This window comes from Abramis brama, assembly GCF_963993115.1.
Source record: "Abramis brama genome assembly, chromosome: 4".
Classification (NCBI taxonomy): Eukaryota; Metazoa; Chordata; class Actinopteri; order Cypriniformes; family Leuciscidae; genus Abramis; species Abramis brama.
Window position 1 is genome coordinate 39,416,254 of NC_139966.1, and position 18,983 is coordinate 39,435,236.

The following is an 18,983-nucleotide window of genomic DNA, read 5'->3' on the forward strand; positions in this document are numbered from 1 at the left end:
AAAAAAAAAAAAATATATATATATATATATATATATAAAATATATTGCATTTATATTTATATTACATTGTATATGTATGTATATATATATATATATATATATATATATATATATATATATATATATATATATATATATATATATATATATATATATATATATACACACATACAATATACAATAAAACAATGTAATATAAATATAAATGCAATATATTTTGTTCATTACTGTTACTTTTTACATTAATAATAATTTGTTAAAATTGTTTTTGATAAAATGTTTAAAAAAATTATAGAATATAATATAAAAAAATATATATTTTGAAAATGTATTTATTTATTAATTCATTGCTGTATAATCCAATATTCCTAGTCCGTTGACCCTGACACATTCAAACACAGCTTTACTGTATCCTTTGGAATGAGGTTAAACTGCTACTTGAGGGATTTTTGGGTAAACGGCATTACAATAAATCATTGTAAGTCTTTTTGTATTAAAAACTAAGAGGAATAGTTCTCCCAAAAATAAAAACCCTGTCACCATTTATTACTCTTATCTTATTCCAAACCTGTATGACTTTACAACATGACGGTAAGTAAATGACAGCATAATTTTTATTTTTTTGTAACTATCCCTTTAAAACAAGTCTTTTATCTATTTCATTGAAGCCTGAGTGTGTACTGTATTTCCCTAAGAGACAACATAAAACACCATTCGCAATACAAATTAACATTTTCTCGCCAGCATTTTTTTTTTTTTTTTTTTTTTTTATGTTGCCAACCATTGCCAGTGTTTTTGATCATTTTCATAAAACTTTCATGGCCCTCAGAATATTTTGTTGTATGAATATCTGAACATGCAATGTATCAAAAGAAAGAACAGAACATTTGCTTAAAAAAAAAGTTTTATTCTAGCTTCATGCATTATTTTTTTTTATCAACACTTTAAGCAATATTTTGACCAAAACCCTGAGAAAATCACGTTTTCTTTTTCTTTTTCTTTTTTTCCCCAAAGATTGTGCATAAGCAATGGTTTTATCGCTTGTTTCTGCTTCTTTTTCCGCCTGTGTTTTGATCCAGAGATTCAGTACTCTTTCAAAAGTTGCGTAATAGCGGCACCTTCATATAACAGTGAAAACAAAGAAAGACGGAAAATTACGGAAATTGCGGGGAAATAGGACATCATAATACTTGATTGTTTTGGTGACAACATGTTAGGTACATATGATATTATTGGTTGATAATGATTATTAGGTAAAAACAACTCAGTCAGACCACTAAACACACAATTTATAAAGTCTGAGCCACTAAATGCATCCTATCACCCATGTGTCATGTTAATAAGGTGTGAGAGCAGTTTGTTGAACTTGTTGCATTTAGAGGTGAAGACTGAAGCAGGGCTTTACAATGCCAGCATGCCTGAATACAGACCACTGTGGCAGTTAATGAAATCTTGGCATGTCTTCGGACCTCCTCTCCTTTCGTTCCACAGCTCTCCTGTTACACCGCACAGCTGTTCCATTTCAACAGACCCTTATTGCTCAAGTGCTTTATGGATGAATCTTTCCTTACATATCTCTCACGCTAGGAAAAAAAATAAATCACAAATTAGATTTCTTTAATATCTCATTTGTTTCTCCTAGACAGCAATGAAAACAAATGGAGACATTGGCTTCCAATATATTTTATTGGGAGAAAATACAACAGTAATCTCACATGTGTCTTATCCTCTAGAACAAGGTTCCCACATTGGGCCTGCAACACAGGAGCCACATACAGCCAATGACAAGATGTTAAATCCTTGATTCTGGCCCATAAATGAACTTTTTCATGCCTTGTAGATTTCTTAAACGATTGTTAGACCATGGCCTAATATACGTAAATACAAAAAGAAAAGTTCATATGCGCTAAATTGTGCAAATTGTATTCTACCTGTTATAAATGCACTACTGAGTGTACAATGTTTTGAATTGGCTTAATTTCAATTAACGAAAACAAATTTGAATCGTTTTAGTTCACTATAACAACACTGCTTCTAAAGAATTGTATGAGATACTAAGTTTATACTTCATTTTAAACATAACTGAGGATTCGTGAAATCTCCTGAGCTATGAAAGAGCGAGCTGTGAGCAATACAATTTAGCGAGTGGGTATTGAATGTTAGCGTTGCTCTGTTGGACGCTAGTGCATACATTAGAGAAGAACTAGGACAGTTAATGCAGTGCTAAAACTGTGTGATGCTAACAGCAGCTCCCCAAAGGCTTAGCTTCTTTATAACTACTCTCACACACTTCATCTAGGGCAGACGCTCAAGGCTCAACTCACTGTCATTGATAGTCAGAACAAAGAGGTCAAAACAAAATGTGTCACATATGGTGGCTACGTACATATGCTTTGCCTGTTTTTCCGTTGCAGTGTAAGAATTGGTATGTTATTCTGCCGGGTCATTATTTGGCAGCGACACTTTTTGGCAGGATCAGTGTTTGGCTGCGTACCAGCCTTCTGCCATCAGGTGATACACTGCCGTGTGTGCGTGTGTGTGTGTGTGTGTGTGTGTGTGTGTGTGTGTGAGAGCCAGAGCATCTAGAACAGCTGCTGGGGCACATCTGTCTACCAAGCAACACACTCAGACACACACACAGTCCTGCACTCAATGGCAAACCCATTTCATAGCATCCAATGCGCTGTTAGGGGCATTTCACACAGGATGGGTTCTTGTGGTCCATCTGTGCTATATTTTGATTGTTGATCTGGGTAAACATGCACTAGACGGACATCTTAGAAAGTTGCGACGTGCCACGCTGTGTTTCCAGTCTCTTGCGCCATGTATTTAAGATGCCCTGTCCACTTTCATGTCAAGACTCCTGCATTCTTCTCTATTGCACTGTTTTGTGTCTAGCTGTTTTGAATGCAAGAACACGTCATGTGTATATACTGCCCCCTCGCTCTAGCCTGACTACGTCAGACTTCGTACTTCCGCTCAATTTCAGTTCGCTTCTGTACTCGGTCTGAGATAGCGACCGTTTTCCCCGTTTTCCTCCGGCCTGAAAACAGCCGGCCAATCAACGAACAGAGGGCGGGCTGAGAGCCGTGACGTAGATGCTGATTGTACCGTGGATGCGTAGATTTACTTCACATAATCTGCAAAAGTCGTTCACAGCCATGTTCACTCCGGTATTTCGCTCGATGGTTTTGTTTTCGCATCATACATGTGTTTACAGTGGAAGTTAGATGCGGCTGAGCCGGCGCATAACACACACCATAACCAAATGTTATGTGATTGGCTTACGGGTAACCAATGATTTTAAACTTCAGACAAGCCCGCCCCCCCCCCCTGTGAGAAAGAAAACGCTTTTCAATTATGCCATGCCAGACTCTGTCTACGAAGCAAAGCGAAGTAGCAGAGTTTGGTATTACCAGGCTACCCTCGCTCTGCTTAAATAAAATATTAACCTGTAGTTCGCTGCAGAACTTTGAAGAGGGTTGTGCTTTTATTATAAAAAGCAATCTCATTTACGATTTTCATTTGATAGGTGAAATAGATTAAAATTTCCATAGAGTTAAGTAGCACCAGAATATCATAGAGACTTGGGGATGGGCTCTTTTGACATGGAGACTCTTTGACATAAACAACCACCTAGCAGCCATCCAAAGTACCTGGAAAACATCCTAGAACACCCAAGGAACCACCTAGAACAGGGGTGCCTCATCCTGTTCCCAGAGCACTACCGTCCTGCAAAGTTCAGCTCCAACCCTAATCTAACACACTTGAGCCAGCTGAATAAGTTCCTCAGGAACACTTGATGATTACAGACAGGTGTGTTGGAACAGGGTTAAAACCGATCCCTGCAGGAAAGTAGATCTCCAGGAGCAGGATTGGGCTCCCCTGTCCTAGAATCACCCAAGCAACTGCTACTTCCTCGAACGGGACAAAACGGGACAAAATTCATTTGGAATGCTCACTTTGACGCGAGTAATGTCAGAACACTCTAGCAACCACTTAGAAACACTCTAGCAGCTGCATAGTAATGCACAATTTTTTTTTAGCAACTACCCAGAATGCCCAATCAACCAGCTTAAAAGCTTGCAGCCACCTACAATACCCTATCATTGTGACGGAGACTTTTGCATGGAAAAGCACCTTTAATTTAAATGTCATAATCATAATTAGGTTGGTGTGTGGGTCTGTTCTCTGTCTGTCTCTTTCTCTCTCTGGAGGGATGAACTGATATTGTAGCCAGTTTCTCATTAGCCATGTGTCCTGGGATAGTTTGACTTTATGTATGCCAGTCTCATAAACCAGCTAAATCGACTGTTCTGTAGCCACACTCTGCCTGTGTGTGTGTGTGTGTGTGTGTGTGTGTGTGTGTTCTTTCTCTTACAGTTCTTTATAAGGTGCACGTCTTCATTTATAAGTGGTACACATACAGCGTTTATGTTTATGGATTTTTAGCAACAGACTTTAATAGCTCATAATGCCTCATAAACTGAGATCTGTGAGGGCTTGTGGGTAATGGAGCTTATGAGAAAGGGAGGGTGCAGTTGATTGATGAATGGTGTTGTCTAATCTGTTGCTTAAGGTTATGTAACCCGCTGTATAACTCCGATGTGTGTTAGATTGATAGGGTCTGGGCTTAGAACAGTAAATTCACCCTTTGAGCAATTCGTGTCAAATGAAGCCTGGCGTTGAACTTCCTAGACAAGTTTGTTGTCTGTCCCCCTTTCTCTCTGTTTCTTGCACTCTCTCAGACAAACTAATAAAATGAGACAGAGGAAAAGGAAAGGGGTTTAGTCACTTGGCAGTGATCGAAGGTGCTGTCTGAAATGTCTAAATCAGAACAACGAAACAGTCGACATATTACACCAAAACCTTCATAGCGGCTGATGATACTGTAGCTTTCTTTTGTCTGTTTCACGGGTATTGTCGGAAATATGTGTGAATTCCTATTTTTACCACCCAAACTGGACCTGTTCCATTCATTTTCAGCCAAGACAAACTATTCTGGGCTGGAAAAAGCCTTTCAGTCTTGAAGATTTCAGATTTCAGTCTCATTTGGACAGTTGTATGCAACATCTAGTAGGAAATACTGGGAGAACTTTAACAAGAGTTTAAATCTTGTCAGAAGAGATGAGGGTGTCATGGGTCAGTGGCTTCCTTCCTCACAAGAGGTTAAACGTGTCTCTCTTGAGTGCCAGTCACCCAGAAAGAGTATCAGCTTTGGTCTACCTAACTCAAATCAAACAGGCATTGCAACCTGAGGCTCAACTGACCACAAAATACACAGTCCAGGTTTGTTTAGTTTGTTCCAATACAAGATGCCTCATTCGTTCATTTAGTTCACAAAAGAGATGTCCCAGTTTATTCAGTTTGTCGACTAAACCTTGGTCATTCATTTAGTTCACAAACCAAGATGTCCACAGTTTGTTCAACACATTATAATAAAACATAATTGAACATTCGTTCAGTAGGTCAATGAAATACTCATTCACACTCTGCTCTGAAATGGTCTTTCAAAAAAATGAGTCAGTCCATGGAAGTGTACGAGATTTGTTCACATTACAGATTCGTTAAAAAATGCAGATTCGTTCTAAAATAAAACACCACTGCAAGCGATCTGCAAAGTGTCCTATCATGGCTGGTAAAAAAGTAAAAAAAACGTACATTAAAGTACAGTGATGGTTTTTAGTTTCGCCTTATTTGGACACGTTGTAACAAACTTTATTTTTCTGTGTCCTAAACAGCACTAACACTACAGCAACAAGCAATACAAATTATCTATTTTTCTTGATCATTGAAATGTGTTTTTTAGGGTTCTATTTTCCTTGCATTATGCTGTGTAGCCCCGCCCACTGGCAAATCTCATTGGTCCAAAATTCTTCTCCACATAATTATATATTAAACACCCATATTCTGATTATGTGCTGTCACACAGTGATAAAGTGACGAGTGGTATTATATAAATACATTTAAATAAATAAATGATTATTTATTAATTTATATAATAAAACCCCTCCAATTCCAGCAAGGACCGAGTTTAGTAACTGCTGTCAGCTCTAGTCTAGTCTAGAGTACTTTAAAACACTCCACCTGTCTAAGCTAGTGCATTATCACTCAAAAACACGATGAATTTCTCAAGCAAGAAAAGCACATACTGCAAAATACACTCTGTTGCACAAGGGCTTTGATAAGAGAGAGGATGTGAGTGTGTTTGTGCGAGAGACAGATAGATAGACGGAGAAGTAAAGCGCGGAATGAGTAAAAGAGACGCCGGCACACAGATGGTGGGCTGTTGGAGAAAAAGAGATAATGATTACAGATGAGAGGAGATGGAAACAGGCACAGTTAGAAAGAAAGAATGATAGATAGAGACTGGGAAGGAGGGGAGATGTTTCATTTCCATCTATACCACCCTCCATTTTTTTTAATAAGGTAATTTTCTGTTGGAATCTAGCGGGATATTAAAGGAGAAAAGTGATTTCAGACATGCATTTCAGAATTTAGCGACCGAATTGTTAGGTTTATTTATTTATTTATTTGAAGTAGACGTTCTGCTTGGACCTCTTCATTTCTGCTACACACTGCAACAAAATTTGTGTGTTATTAAACCTAGTGAACCTGCTAAGCATTTTAAGGCATCATGGGCAAAGTTTCGACACGAAAGCTGTTCCAAAAACTATGCAGCCACATTACGTTGCCTTATAAGATCTGAAAGGCAGTATTGTATGTCTTCTAGAATATACTGCGACAACCCCAGTGCCAAATGTATGTAAATATAGTTAATTCAATAGAGAAAAATGGCCATAAACTAATTACAGTAAACTCAGTAATTGTATATGTTTTAATGATTATTAGAGTTTAGCAGCAAACTAGACCAGCAAACTAGCTTAGGCTAAGCTCTTTAAAAAAAATGTATATATACTTTACTGTATAGCTTAGGCTGGTAAAGCTAAGTTTGTGTGTGCACAATACTATATTACCACTTCTGTTGGTGTTGTGTGCAGTATGACACATTCTGACATGATCAGCCTTGGTGCTCTGGTGGGTAATGTGTGTTTGAGTCCAGCCTGCAACCTGTTCTGATCACATTTTTTGTGCCTATTCCCAATAATTTCCTGTTACTCTACCCAAAATGCCCCTAAAAATGTCAGTTCAGAGTGGAACTGGAGCTTAAAAAAAAAAAAAAAAAAAAAACATAAAATAATACATATTCTGTCTTTTCTAAACCCCAATTTCTCACCACCGTTTACATGTTGGAGGGGGAGAAGACTGAAAAAAAAAATGTTTGTGTGTGAAAACACAGCTGTGTTAAGGCCTTGCAGAATTCAATCCCAGTCAAGCTCAATGCGAAGGTACAGTATATACGGCAGAAACCGTGGACTTCTCGCTGTGTGGCTCTTTGAAATGGAAAGTAACCTCCAGCCCACCTTTGCTCTGATCACCAGTGCCGGCATATGCTATCCCTCTGCATCCCTCTCATTTGGGCCGGAATAAAGGAATAATTCACCATTAATAAGTGCATAGCTGCCATCCTGTTATTCAACAGCGCTGACGGCAGCTGTTATCAAACAGCGCCCGTTTCACCGGAAGCTTTCAGAATCATGACCGCACACCTCCTCCCTGTTGTCCACAGGGGACCAATTTATTAACATGCGGTGGGAGGCACGGTCTCTTTCTTCATACACACAGCAGGAGCTCAGCGGTTGGGGAACGGAGGGATACGAAGCAACAAAAAAAAAGCATAAAAAAGAAAAGAAAAACAATTTGGAGTGGGCTGTTTGGTGCTAAGAAGAGCGCGGAGCTCATTTTGATTACCTGAGCTCGGGTGCCATGTTGAATGAGGGCCAAGATTAGCCATGGTGAATTGGCCGCAATTGATTTGCTCTTTGAATGCAGCAGTCTGCCTTTTCACGCCAGTTTTGAAATAGTACTGGATGTTTTCTCGTAAACGCAATTGTAAAGGTCGCACACAAAGTGATTGCTGGTTTTTATTCAGTTGATTTATTCCCACAAACAGAAAAGCATGCATGTTGCCACAAACACAGATATGGATGAAACTCATATTTAAAAAAAAAAAGAAAATCTTAAAATAAGACTATTTTATTTATTTATTTATTTTTGTTTTGGTGGGTTTTTTGCATTGTGACATCATTTTCAGGGAAATGTTACTATTAATTTTTTATTAATATAATGCATTCCTCCAATATGAAAATCAATTAATTTATGCTGTTTTTACTTAAAAAAATCATTTCATTTTACTGTAGCAATTTTTACAGTAAGAAAAGAATACTGTAAAAATACAGTAATATAGAAATGAAAATTTAATGAAACAAATTATATTATATTATATATTGCAATTATTTATTTATTTATTTACTTTCATTCATTCAATATGACTTTTGTTATATTGCATTTAGAATTGTACTGTACCCACGTCTTATATTTTGTGGGAAATAAAATAATATATATACTGGATCTGTATACTTCAGTATTACACTAAGTTTACAGTGCAAAACCATTTGCCTCAGTCAGCATAATGTGTAAATTATGATTCATACAGGAACTGGTTGCTAATGAAGAGCCATTTGTTATTGTCAGTGGTGATGTTTTTATATATATATATATATATATATATATACATATATATATATATATATGTATGTCAGAGAAGTCTGAAAGAGGTGCTCACAATGTACTATTCTTACACTCTCTCTCTTGCTGTCCATTTTTTCTTCTCCACTTCTCTTGGGCTCAGTGGCTTGTGACGCTCCATATGTCCGTCTGCTTCTCCTCAGAGAGAGAGAGAAAGAGAGAGACAGTGAGAGAGCGAGCGAGAGACATTAATACAGGCACCCTTCGCCTCAAACATTCAGCACTCATGTTTTCCCAAAAGCCGAACACTCTGAAATGACAGGAGAATGGAGGGATGGGAAAGAGAGAGAGGGTGTGGATGATTGGATGTGTGAGAGAAAGACGGAGAGAAGGGGGTGTAGTGTGTGTGTGTGTGTAATGTAGACAGCAGTGAAGTGAATGTTATCGTACAGATGTTGAATGCACCTGCAGCTAAAGCAATGCATGAGAGCTCCCTGCAGAAATAACCACATACACTTAAGTACTGTCACACACACACATACATTTTATTCATAAATTGTATTCATTTATTTGTTTGTTTGTTTGTCTGTTCGTTCATTTATTGATCGATTGATTTATTTAAATGTTTATATTTATTCATTTGTGTATTTGTTTTATTTTAAAAATTGTAAATATTAAAATATATTTATTGTTTATTTTCTTTAAAAAATGATATTAATTATTAATTTAAATAGAATGATAAATGGCTAAAACAACCCATTTAGACTTTAGAAAAAAAAAAATTAATAGAATTTTTATTGTGTATTGTTTAATTCTTGTTATTGGTGTCAGTTTAAGCAGAATTGGCACTGATTTGTTACCAGTATCACTAGAGCTCAAACAATATGGCATGGAACTAACATCACCTTTGATCATGGGTTCGATTACCAGGGGATGCATGAATTGTTAAAATGCAACGTATGTCCCTTTGGATAAAAGTGTCTGCCAAATGTGTAATTGTAACTGCTCATTGCTTACCAAAATGGTTATGTATTTGACTTTCACTGAGCTAATGATTTAATTTTCTCTTTTTTTCTCTCACAGGCAGGACGCAAGTGATCTGACTGGAACTATACAGAGGTAAGACTGTCTCTTTTTCTCTGTCAATTATTTGTATTCAGTTCTGGCTGTTCAATAGTGTGTTGATGTGATGTTGATGTGATGTTTTTTTTTTCTTTTCTGTTTCATACACACAAAGCAGAAATGCTATCCTTTTTTTACTCAATTTTTTTATTTAACTGAGACCTTGGGTTGATCGCTGGATTGCTTATCCAACAAACACAACACTCATACATTGTATACCTTCATGACCTTTTCCATGTATGCTCTCAATAATGTTTAATATAACTTCACCATATAATAAAGTGAGCTGCCTACCTAGACCGTATTTTAAGGCATCTTAGGTGTACTTCTGACTTCCGTTCCAACAGGTTGGCTTAAAAAAACGTGTATCCTTCATAGAGAAGGCAATCCCAGAATGCACTGCAATGAGCTCAGTGGGAAAAAAATTCCAAGATGGCGGACGAGCTCAGAGAAATGTTGTTTCATACTGAAAAAGTATCAATATGGTTAAATCTAAATAAAAATGGGCTATTTTGTCCAACATTTGTATACGTTATTAGTTTTCATGCTCATTAGAGTATCATGCTTTTAGCTTAGCAACATGCTAACTTGCATTTTATTGTTGCCTACCTAGACCACTTGAATTCAAGTAATTTATGAGGAACCATTTCAAGTTGGATGCTGCCTTTTTATCCAAGATGGCGGACGAATCCATAGAGTTGTCAGCTTTAAATCTATTCATATTGTACGATATACAATAGCAAACAGTTGCAATAGGTTAATCTAATTATAAATTAACAGTTTTACCCAATATTTGCCTCTGTTATGTCGATTTATACTAAAGTTTTGTGTTTTTAGCTGAGCAACATGTTAACGTCAAACTCCATTGGAATTAATTGGCAGCGGAGTCTCTTGAGGCGCTCTGCCTATGTAGTCTGTCCTAAATCAATAATTTATGCGGTTCCATATCAGTTAGCATGCCCTCTTAGAAGGTAGCTGCCTATGTAGGCAGTAGGGTTTCAGAACAGTGCTAATGACAAGCTCAAACAGCATTCCAGTACCATTCAAGGCCCGATGCATCTGAAGCCAGCGTCCAATGTAAGGACAGCAGCAGATGAGGATGGTTGGATTTTTAGAAAGAAGAAAGAGGAAGCTCAGGCTGTGCCGATTTTAACGTATTTTTTTCAGAATTTTTTATTACGAGCGGAGAGCAAGATGACAGGGAAAGAGATCGAGAAATATAAGGTGTTCTCAGAGTCGAGGGTGCAGAGTTGAGGCTGGTAAAGATCTGTGACTGAGGGCCATTAAACCCAGCCCCACGGCTATGAGACGACACATCGAAAGAGCGAGAGAGAGAGAGCTGCTGAGAGTTTTTTTGATAAACTGCTGATCCTGAAATAGCTACACCTATTTTTCATCGGGAATTCTGTTAAGAATAAATTGTCACGTCTCATCTGGAGAGGAGCTTTCTTCCTCAGGGCGGCACACTGAAACTCAAAGCCGGTGCCGGAGTTCGGTACCCTCTCTGTCGTTAAACCGATGCACTGTGGGTTACCGCCGGCAACTGGCTGATTGACAGACAGCCTGTGAGTTTTCAAGGGCATTCAGAAAAAGGAAAAAAAAATATATCACTCTCGGGAAAAGCTGTGGACGTTACAGTAAAATGAGCGAATATGACATGACAAAATACTAAATTCAAAGGAGATTTTTCTCAAAACTCAACAACTGACTGCATCATAGCAAGTAAATATCCCTCAATCCCTCCTAGCATTGTTTCCATATGTTTCAAGTTAATATGCTGTCTACCTCGAATCCATTGCCAAACCCGCTTATCAGTTCCCGCCCACTGTTTGTGTGTTAAAAAAAACCCTAACATAATATGGGGTTTCCAAAAGAAAAACATGTTTCCCCATCCAAGATCTGTGTTTTCCAGGAACGTGATGATGTAATGGGTGTGCATATGGGTTTAATTTGCCAAATATTGTTGATCGAATCCCCCAACTTCTCTCTCTTGCACCACACCCAGAATTACCTCAGCATTCATCTGTTCGCCAAAAGTCGTGTGTGTCTGCGTGCTTGCGGTTAAAGCAATTTTCATGCGACTTTATATGCAGATGAAGTGTAAAAGAACACTCTGAAATTCACAAGGATAGCAAAACACCTCTGGAGCGTGAGGAAATGAACTAGAGATATAGAGCAGAGGATGTGACAGGGAAGGGAGGAAAGGGGAATGTTATTTTGGTGTATTAGTAAGAATTATAGGGGGGGAAAGTACTTTTGTTTGTGTGTATATGTAAGTGTACAGGAACATGCTTTATAAAAGTATGCTAATGCAGATGCGAAGGCTTGGGCCTTCAAACAGCAGTTGACCTGAAAGAGCAAACTTACAATAGATACATACATGATAATGGGAGCTCTATTACCCCTTGTGGAAATGCTGAGAATGCATTGCATACCTGCGATGGGTTATGAATGGCGCTCTGACACATGCCATCGAAGTTGGGTAACTAGAAACGTTTGTGCAAAGTATGTTTCGGGCCTAAAGGGAAAATTCCTCCCAGAGGAATAATAATCTATGGAATCTATAATAAGCCTAATTTACATAGTAAGGTGTGGGGGGACTTGTGCTAAAAAGAAACACAATGACTTCCAATGGTGCAACGCAAGACAAGTCTCAGGAGACATGAGGTAGTCTCCATTTGTTCTCCATTTAATCTCATTCCCAAATGATAATTTTGCAATGAATCTTCTCTTATTTTTTTCTCTTGAATTTTTAAAAGTTATTATATTATATTATAGTATATTATTACTATATTTAATTTTATATTTAGATATTTTTGAAATACATAAAATTAATAATATATAGGATATATATATATATATATATATATATATATATATATATATATATATATATATATATATATATATATGTATGTATGTATGTATATATATATATATATATATATATATATATATATATATATATGACGTGTTGTACTGAAGTATTAAAATATATATTTAGATATTGTTAACACTTTGTAATAAAATAAAATATAGAAAAAATATAATGCTGTATATAGCTATATGTGAAGCATGTAATTTGTTGAATAAGGCGAAATGTTGAATAAAGAATATAAAGTTAAAATCTCTTTAGAATCAAAAAAAGTTTCATCCTGAAAGTTGATTTGTGTTTGTATGTATCCTAAAAGTATGTTTGGGGCCTTGGTATCTCTGAACAGAAGAACAATAGGGTTTAAAGCACCTCCTATGTGCTTTTTCTTTCCTATGGGCTACCATCCGAAATACAGTTGTCAACTTAGAAGCAGAGATACTCTAATCTCTCTTTTTATCTTTTTCTTTCAACATCCATCGCATAACAAAGAGAAAAGGAAGTGAACGAACATGTGACTGTGTAATTAGCTCCTGTGTGCAATCACCGATTCCCTCATGCTGAATGACTGACTGCCTCTTAGCTAGCTGCATCAAAACCATTTCTTTTCTTTTTTCACTCACTTTTTTTTTCGGTACCGGGGGTCTTAACAGCAGTGGGGGGGCCGAGAGGAAGAGGGGGGTGGGGGCGGAATCGGTTGTCAGCTAATTGCATCTCTCCGTGGCGATTATGTTCTCATAGAGAAAACAACCGATAATTATGGGAGCCGGGATGGCAGCACAAGAGAACGGTTACCGAACCGTCATGGCGGCCCGTGTGGGACCCGGCCTCATTATCACCACAGAGACTGACCCGCCCCCTTCACCCCAGCAACCGCTCTAATTACCATCCAAGCAGACCTGTCAATCAAAACTATTTATAATCCAACTCTGAGAGAGGAATAGGAAAAGAGGGAGAGAAAGAAACATGAAAAAATTGTCCCTGGATATCGGAAGTATAAACCTTCAAGGTTTATTACAAGTATTCAGGTTAGTCCCTTGTGTAGATTGATGTATTTTGTAAATCTGAATGGGCCTGTTTTCTCTTTTGTCCTCTAAAACTCTTCTTTTTTTTTCTGTAGATTGATTATTAGGCCTTTCATAAGAACCTTTCAAAATGATCACATTGAGACAGATCACTGAATAGAAATAGTACTGTGAGACTACAGACTTTGGTCAGGCCAGATGCCGTATTTAATTTGACGTCTGTGAAAATAGATAGACGCACTGTTCTTTCAATATCAGTATCGACCGTTCAGCTGAGAAAACGTTGCAAATATATCCTTCCAAAAAAAAAATTCAAGTGGACCAAAAACCTTTTACACGAACCAAAAACACATTAACGCATAAAACTTGAATGGAAAAATCAAAAGCAGCTTTTTTATTTGCGTCACCCTGATGGCACATATTCTATGTGTTTTCACTTTGCACATCTGCAAAGCATTGCTCAAGCATTTCCAGTGTGATGTTCAAATCACATTCAGTCAAATATTTTTTTGCTTTTACGGTTTAGAATGCACATGAAATGACTCTTTTTAAGATGTTAATTTGATGAAATAGTTGTAAATTCTGATTATGTTCTGTAAATATTGTGTATCTAAAGTTAATACTCTTTTGATAATAGTTGTACAGTATGTTTAAGGTATTTAAAAATACATCATTCAAAATTAAAATGCTTTCAACACTGTATGCTAAATTATTTAAAATAATACTAAAATAATTTGTTGATTATAATAAGTGAATGACCTAATGAGTAATGGTAGAACATTCAATATATCAGCTTATTTGTACATTTTTAGATTTGTGATCAACAGAACTACAGTAGTCGCGGTTCCGAATATATACTTGCAAATTTGCATATACATACAACTTGATTATAAGGTTGTAAATTCTGAATATATTGTGTAAATATGGATAGTTAATCTTGATTATGTTGTTATCAATTCTGAATATACTCTGTAAATCTAAATGTATAGTTTTAAATCATGATTATACTTTTTAAATCCAAGTATATAGTAAAAAATTCGTAATATGTTGTGTAAATCTAGAGAGAGAGAGAGAGATATTTACACGATATAAAGCAAATATGAATATATAGTTATAAATCTTGATATTTGCAAATACAAGTTATATAGTTACAAATTATGAATATAAAGTTGCAAATCTGAGTATTTCATTATACTGTACATAAGAGTATGAAGATGTAAATACTGGAAATGCTGCAAATACACACCAATCCTATGAAATCAATTACATGAATTGCTAAGCCACACTGTTTCTCGACTTCTCTCTTCATAACCATTGTTACTCGTTTCACAATAGCCGGCTAGTGTTTGTTTCCATTGAACAGAACATCATTTGCAGGCTTCTGAATGAGCCACCTGAGGTGAGGCCTTGTGAAAGGTTCGTTAGGCAGCCCTCTGAACGAGCTGCGCCACAGGACCCCATCTCCGTCTTTAGGGGGAGGCACCTGGACGAGCTCCACGGTGAGGCCTCGTGTAGGCTGAGTGATATGAGGCGTGAGACCTTGGAGTGCTGCCCTACTGTTACTCACAATCCTAATACCTCACAGATGTTCTGGATCGAGAAACAGCTGTCTAACATTACGTACGCGCACAAAAACGCTAGCGGCCCCCAACAGCCGGTGGAACATTTCACAAAGCCTCCCGTACACAATGTAAATTTACAAACATAAAACGGGAAATCCAAAAACACCACATCCCACCTACAACGTGAGCATCCTGTCGTAAGCCGTTAATACATTTGCATAATACGTTTAAACAAACGCCATGTCACATCACTAATACCCTCACGGTGGAATAGCCTCATATTTTTGCTTATGTTTGTGCGTTTCACTAAAATATTTGCATTTGTTGTTCATCTAGCCCAGTTCATACACTTTGCTGGAATAAATGAGAGCCTCTAAACAGAAACACAATAAAAGAGTCTGAATGCTCTGCTTAATTACACATTCGCACACAAAGTCCCGTCCCTCATCCCTGATTGGGGTATTGTCTCCCGATTTTTCTCCTCTAACGACCGTTGGGCCCCCCCACGCTCTGAATATTCATGAGAGGAAGTGTCTCACTAGATGGCAGTGCAGCGCAGCGTGGCCATGCTAATGAGCTCACGGGGGATTAATATTTATGAGATCTGGGAGGAGGATACTGCCAATGTGACTTGTGTAATGCGAATGTGTATGCGTACAGTGACTCAGACCTTAATATCTAAATCAGTTAGACAGCACAGAGTGGCCTGTCACGTACACAGACTTAAAGTAGAAAAGAGACTGATATTTCACTTGCTTTGAGTATATTTGTAGAGAAAATGTTTATAATGTCTCAAAATCTAAAACTACTCTGACATTTGGATTTTCTTTTAAACATTTTTCACTCAGTAATTGCTTGTACATTTCACACATAATTATAAAGAAACCACACACACACACACAAAAAAAAAACTTTCAAAAAAGTCAAAGGTTGTATTTGTATTTGAACAGCTGTATTTTTATTAACTAACATTAAAGGGATACTCCACTTTAAAATGAAAATTATGTCACATACTCACCCTCATGTTGTTTCAATCCTTTATGCATTTCTTTCTTCTGCTGAACAGAAAGGAAGATATTTATAAGAATATCAGTAACCAGACAGTTTCTGGTCTCATTGACTTCCATAGTGTATTTTTTTCCTACTATGGAAGTCATTGAGACCAGAAACTGTCTGGTTACTGACATTCTTCTAAATATCTTCCTTTCTGTTCAGCAGAAGAAAGAAATTCATACAGGTTCGAAACAACATGAGGGCGAGTATATGATGACAGAATTTTCATTTTAAAGTGGAGTATCCCTTTAACAAAGATGAATACATACTGTAACAAATGTATTGCTCATCGTCATGTTAGTTAATACATTAACTAATGTTAACTAATTAACCTTATTGTAAAGTGTTAAAAAGATTTTTTACAGTTTACATTTGTTTTGTTTTGTAGACTTCCGGTATCACAATGTGAATCCCATTCATGTTATTTGCTGTTTTTCAGTTAACAAAAATGTTTTAATTTAGTTTTTGTTTGCGATAAAATGGTCAGTTACAATCGTCACTAGGCATGCCACCAATGACACTCACTGTCTTCATGCATCATGTCTGAATTACAAGCTCGAATGAGACTAGAGAACTATGTGATTTGAAGAAAATAATTCATTTTGGAATTACGTGAAAGTGAGTAAATATTGAATTTTAATTCCCTTAACTACATTTTGAGTTTGATATTAAACTGATATTAAATAAGCTTTAACTAAAGTGACCAGTTGTGGTGTCATGACCTGTGGCATTCGTGACTCATTTTAATAATTGCAGCAGTTAGGTTGTGTGTATAAGGGAGAGTGGGGGTTTGTGTAAGTGTGTGTGCCCATGTTACATAAGATTTTACTGGAAGAGAAGAGGATGTGGTGTCACAATGAGTGTGTGTGCACTAGCATTGCCGATGGAAGAACTTGTCTCTCGCTCGGCTTCTCTCTCTGTCATTCTGTCTAGAAAATCAGACACACATACGCACAGTCCTTACAGGTCCATCAATCGTCAAACACCTCTATTGGGTTTGACCAGTTACTGACTAAGCCATTAACCTCTTTCAGACACACACACACACACATGTACAAACGCACACACACACAGGATATACAGTATGTACACATTATCAAAATACACACACACATATGGTTTAAATGTATTCTGGGTGGTTGATCTCAAAAATAGAGCAGAATATAGCAGGATTTGAACTATTTTAGTTCAGCCCAGACACACACACACACACACACAGGACAGATGAACTAGTCCAGACATGAGTGTCAGGTTGACAGCCTCATACCCAGAGGAATGCTTCCTTCAAGCTGAAGAGAGAAAGAATCACTCGTTTGTTTGTAAGGTACGGGTGAAAGAAAAGTGCAATTCCCCTTAGGGTTGAGTCTATGGCCTCCGTCATCTTTGTCATGTATGTGCGCACGCGTGTGTGGAGATGAGTTTGACAGTTGTCAGAAAAACTTGTTGACCGATTGAAAATACTTTCCGACCTTTAACACATGCAAAGCACGTCCACCATGTAAACTTCCACCTCAGTTCACACATTCAGGGAAATTAAGCTGCAAGAATAAAGAAATATTCACAATTTAGGCTCACTGGGCAATTCATTTTTGAACTGCAGCAATACGTATAGAAACCATTGCAACCAACATTGCCAGATTCACATTCATAAGTTTTGGAATCCTTTTAGCCACTCACTGGACATTTCACTGGACAAAGTGTCGAGAAACGTGCATGAAGCAACATAATTTTGCAGAAATTTGCAGACATTTTCCCAGTGAGCCTGGGTTGAGTATTCATGATTATAATGTCATAAACATGAGCTCATTAACAAATGACCGCCCACATTTACATAGCAATTACTACTTAGTATTCCGCAAAGTAGCCTAGCCTAATGAATGCAGTGAACTATGCTGATACGTGGAGGTTTACAGAACCCCTAAAGGGATGTGGTGAACGAAAAAAAAAAGTGATTTATGTTTCAAATTTATATTTCAATGCATTTGCTAAACTTTTACGTTCCTCCAAGAAACTGTACTTTGCCCCAAGAAACTGTGTGTTGACCCAAAAAGCTTTGGAACAGTTTTGTGAGAGGACGCAAATGTTTTGCTAGTGAGAGCAAATGTCTTGCGAGAGAATGTGTAGTTTCTCGGGAAACGCAATACTTGACACTGTTGTTGAGATGAATGGGAATGCTAACAGCTAGCTTTCCCCATATATGATCGAGCTCCTTAATTCAAGTAGCTATAGCGGTAAATTACAGTTTATAACTAACATTAACTAGCTAGCTTAGCAAGATTCTCTTCAAACTGTTGCTGTATCATGACAGTAGTTGACCTGAAAACGAAAACTGTTGATGCTAATGCTAGCTATAGCACTTCTTGTTGCGAAACTGAGAATACAGTGAGAATGCAATGACGTGAGATTGATCTTGCTTAGCTTGAAAGGTTTGTGTTCATGTAATTATGTATAGAAAGTGGAAATGGTGATTATGTCTGTGACTAGCATTATTAAAGTGGACTTCAGGGAAGAAAATGCTGTAAATGAAATAAATAAATGAATAAAAGTGAAGAATTTCGCCCGTTTAATATATATTGTTATTGTTTTATGATTATTCATCGGCGTGACATTGAAGATGATATTTCATAGCAAAAATTCTGCTGTTGACAGCTTTTCACAGAGAAAGGGAAATATTTAGATTATTTTGATGCTGCTCAATAGCCAAAAATACCCAGGAAGAAAAAAGAAAGTTGTGTTTTCTGTCTCTCTCTCATTAACATC

General features: G+C 37.1%; 1 protein-coding gene across 7 annotated transcripts in view; it reads left to right on the forward strand.

Moving 5' to 3' along the window:
* celf2 (cugbp, Elav-like family member 2) overlaps positions 1 to 18,983 on the forward strand; it is a 138,319-nt gene that overhangs the window by 26,008 nt on the left and 93,328 nt on the right. For all 7 annotated transcript variants that reach the window (XM_084112454.1, XM_084112438.1, XM_084112440.1 and 4 more), the window contains exon 2: positions 9,673 to 9,708. In XM_084112454.1, the coding sequence (XP_083968580.1) occupies positions 9,673 to 9,708 (36 nt within the window). The remainder of the gene's footprint in view (positions 1 to 9,672; positions 9,709 to 18,983) is intronic.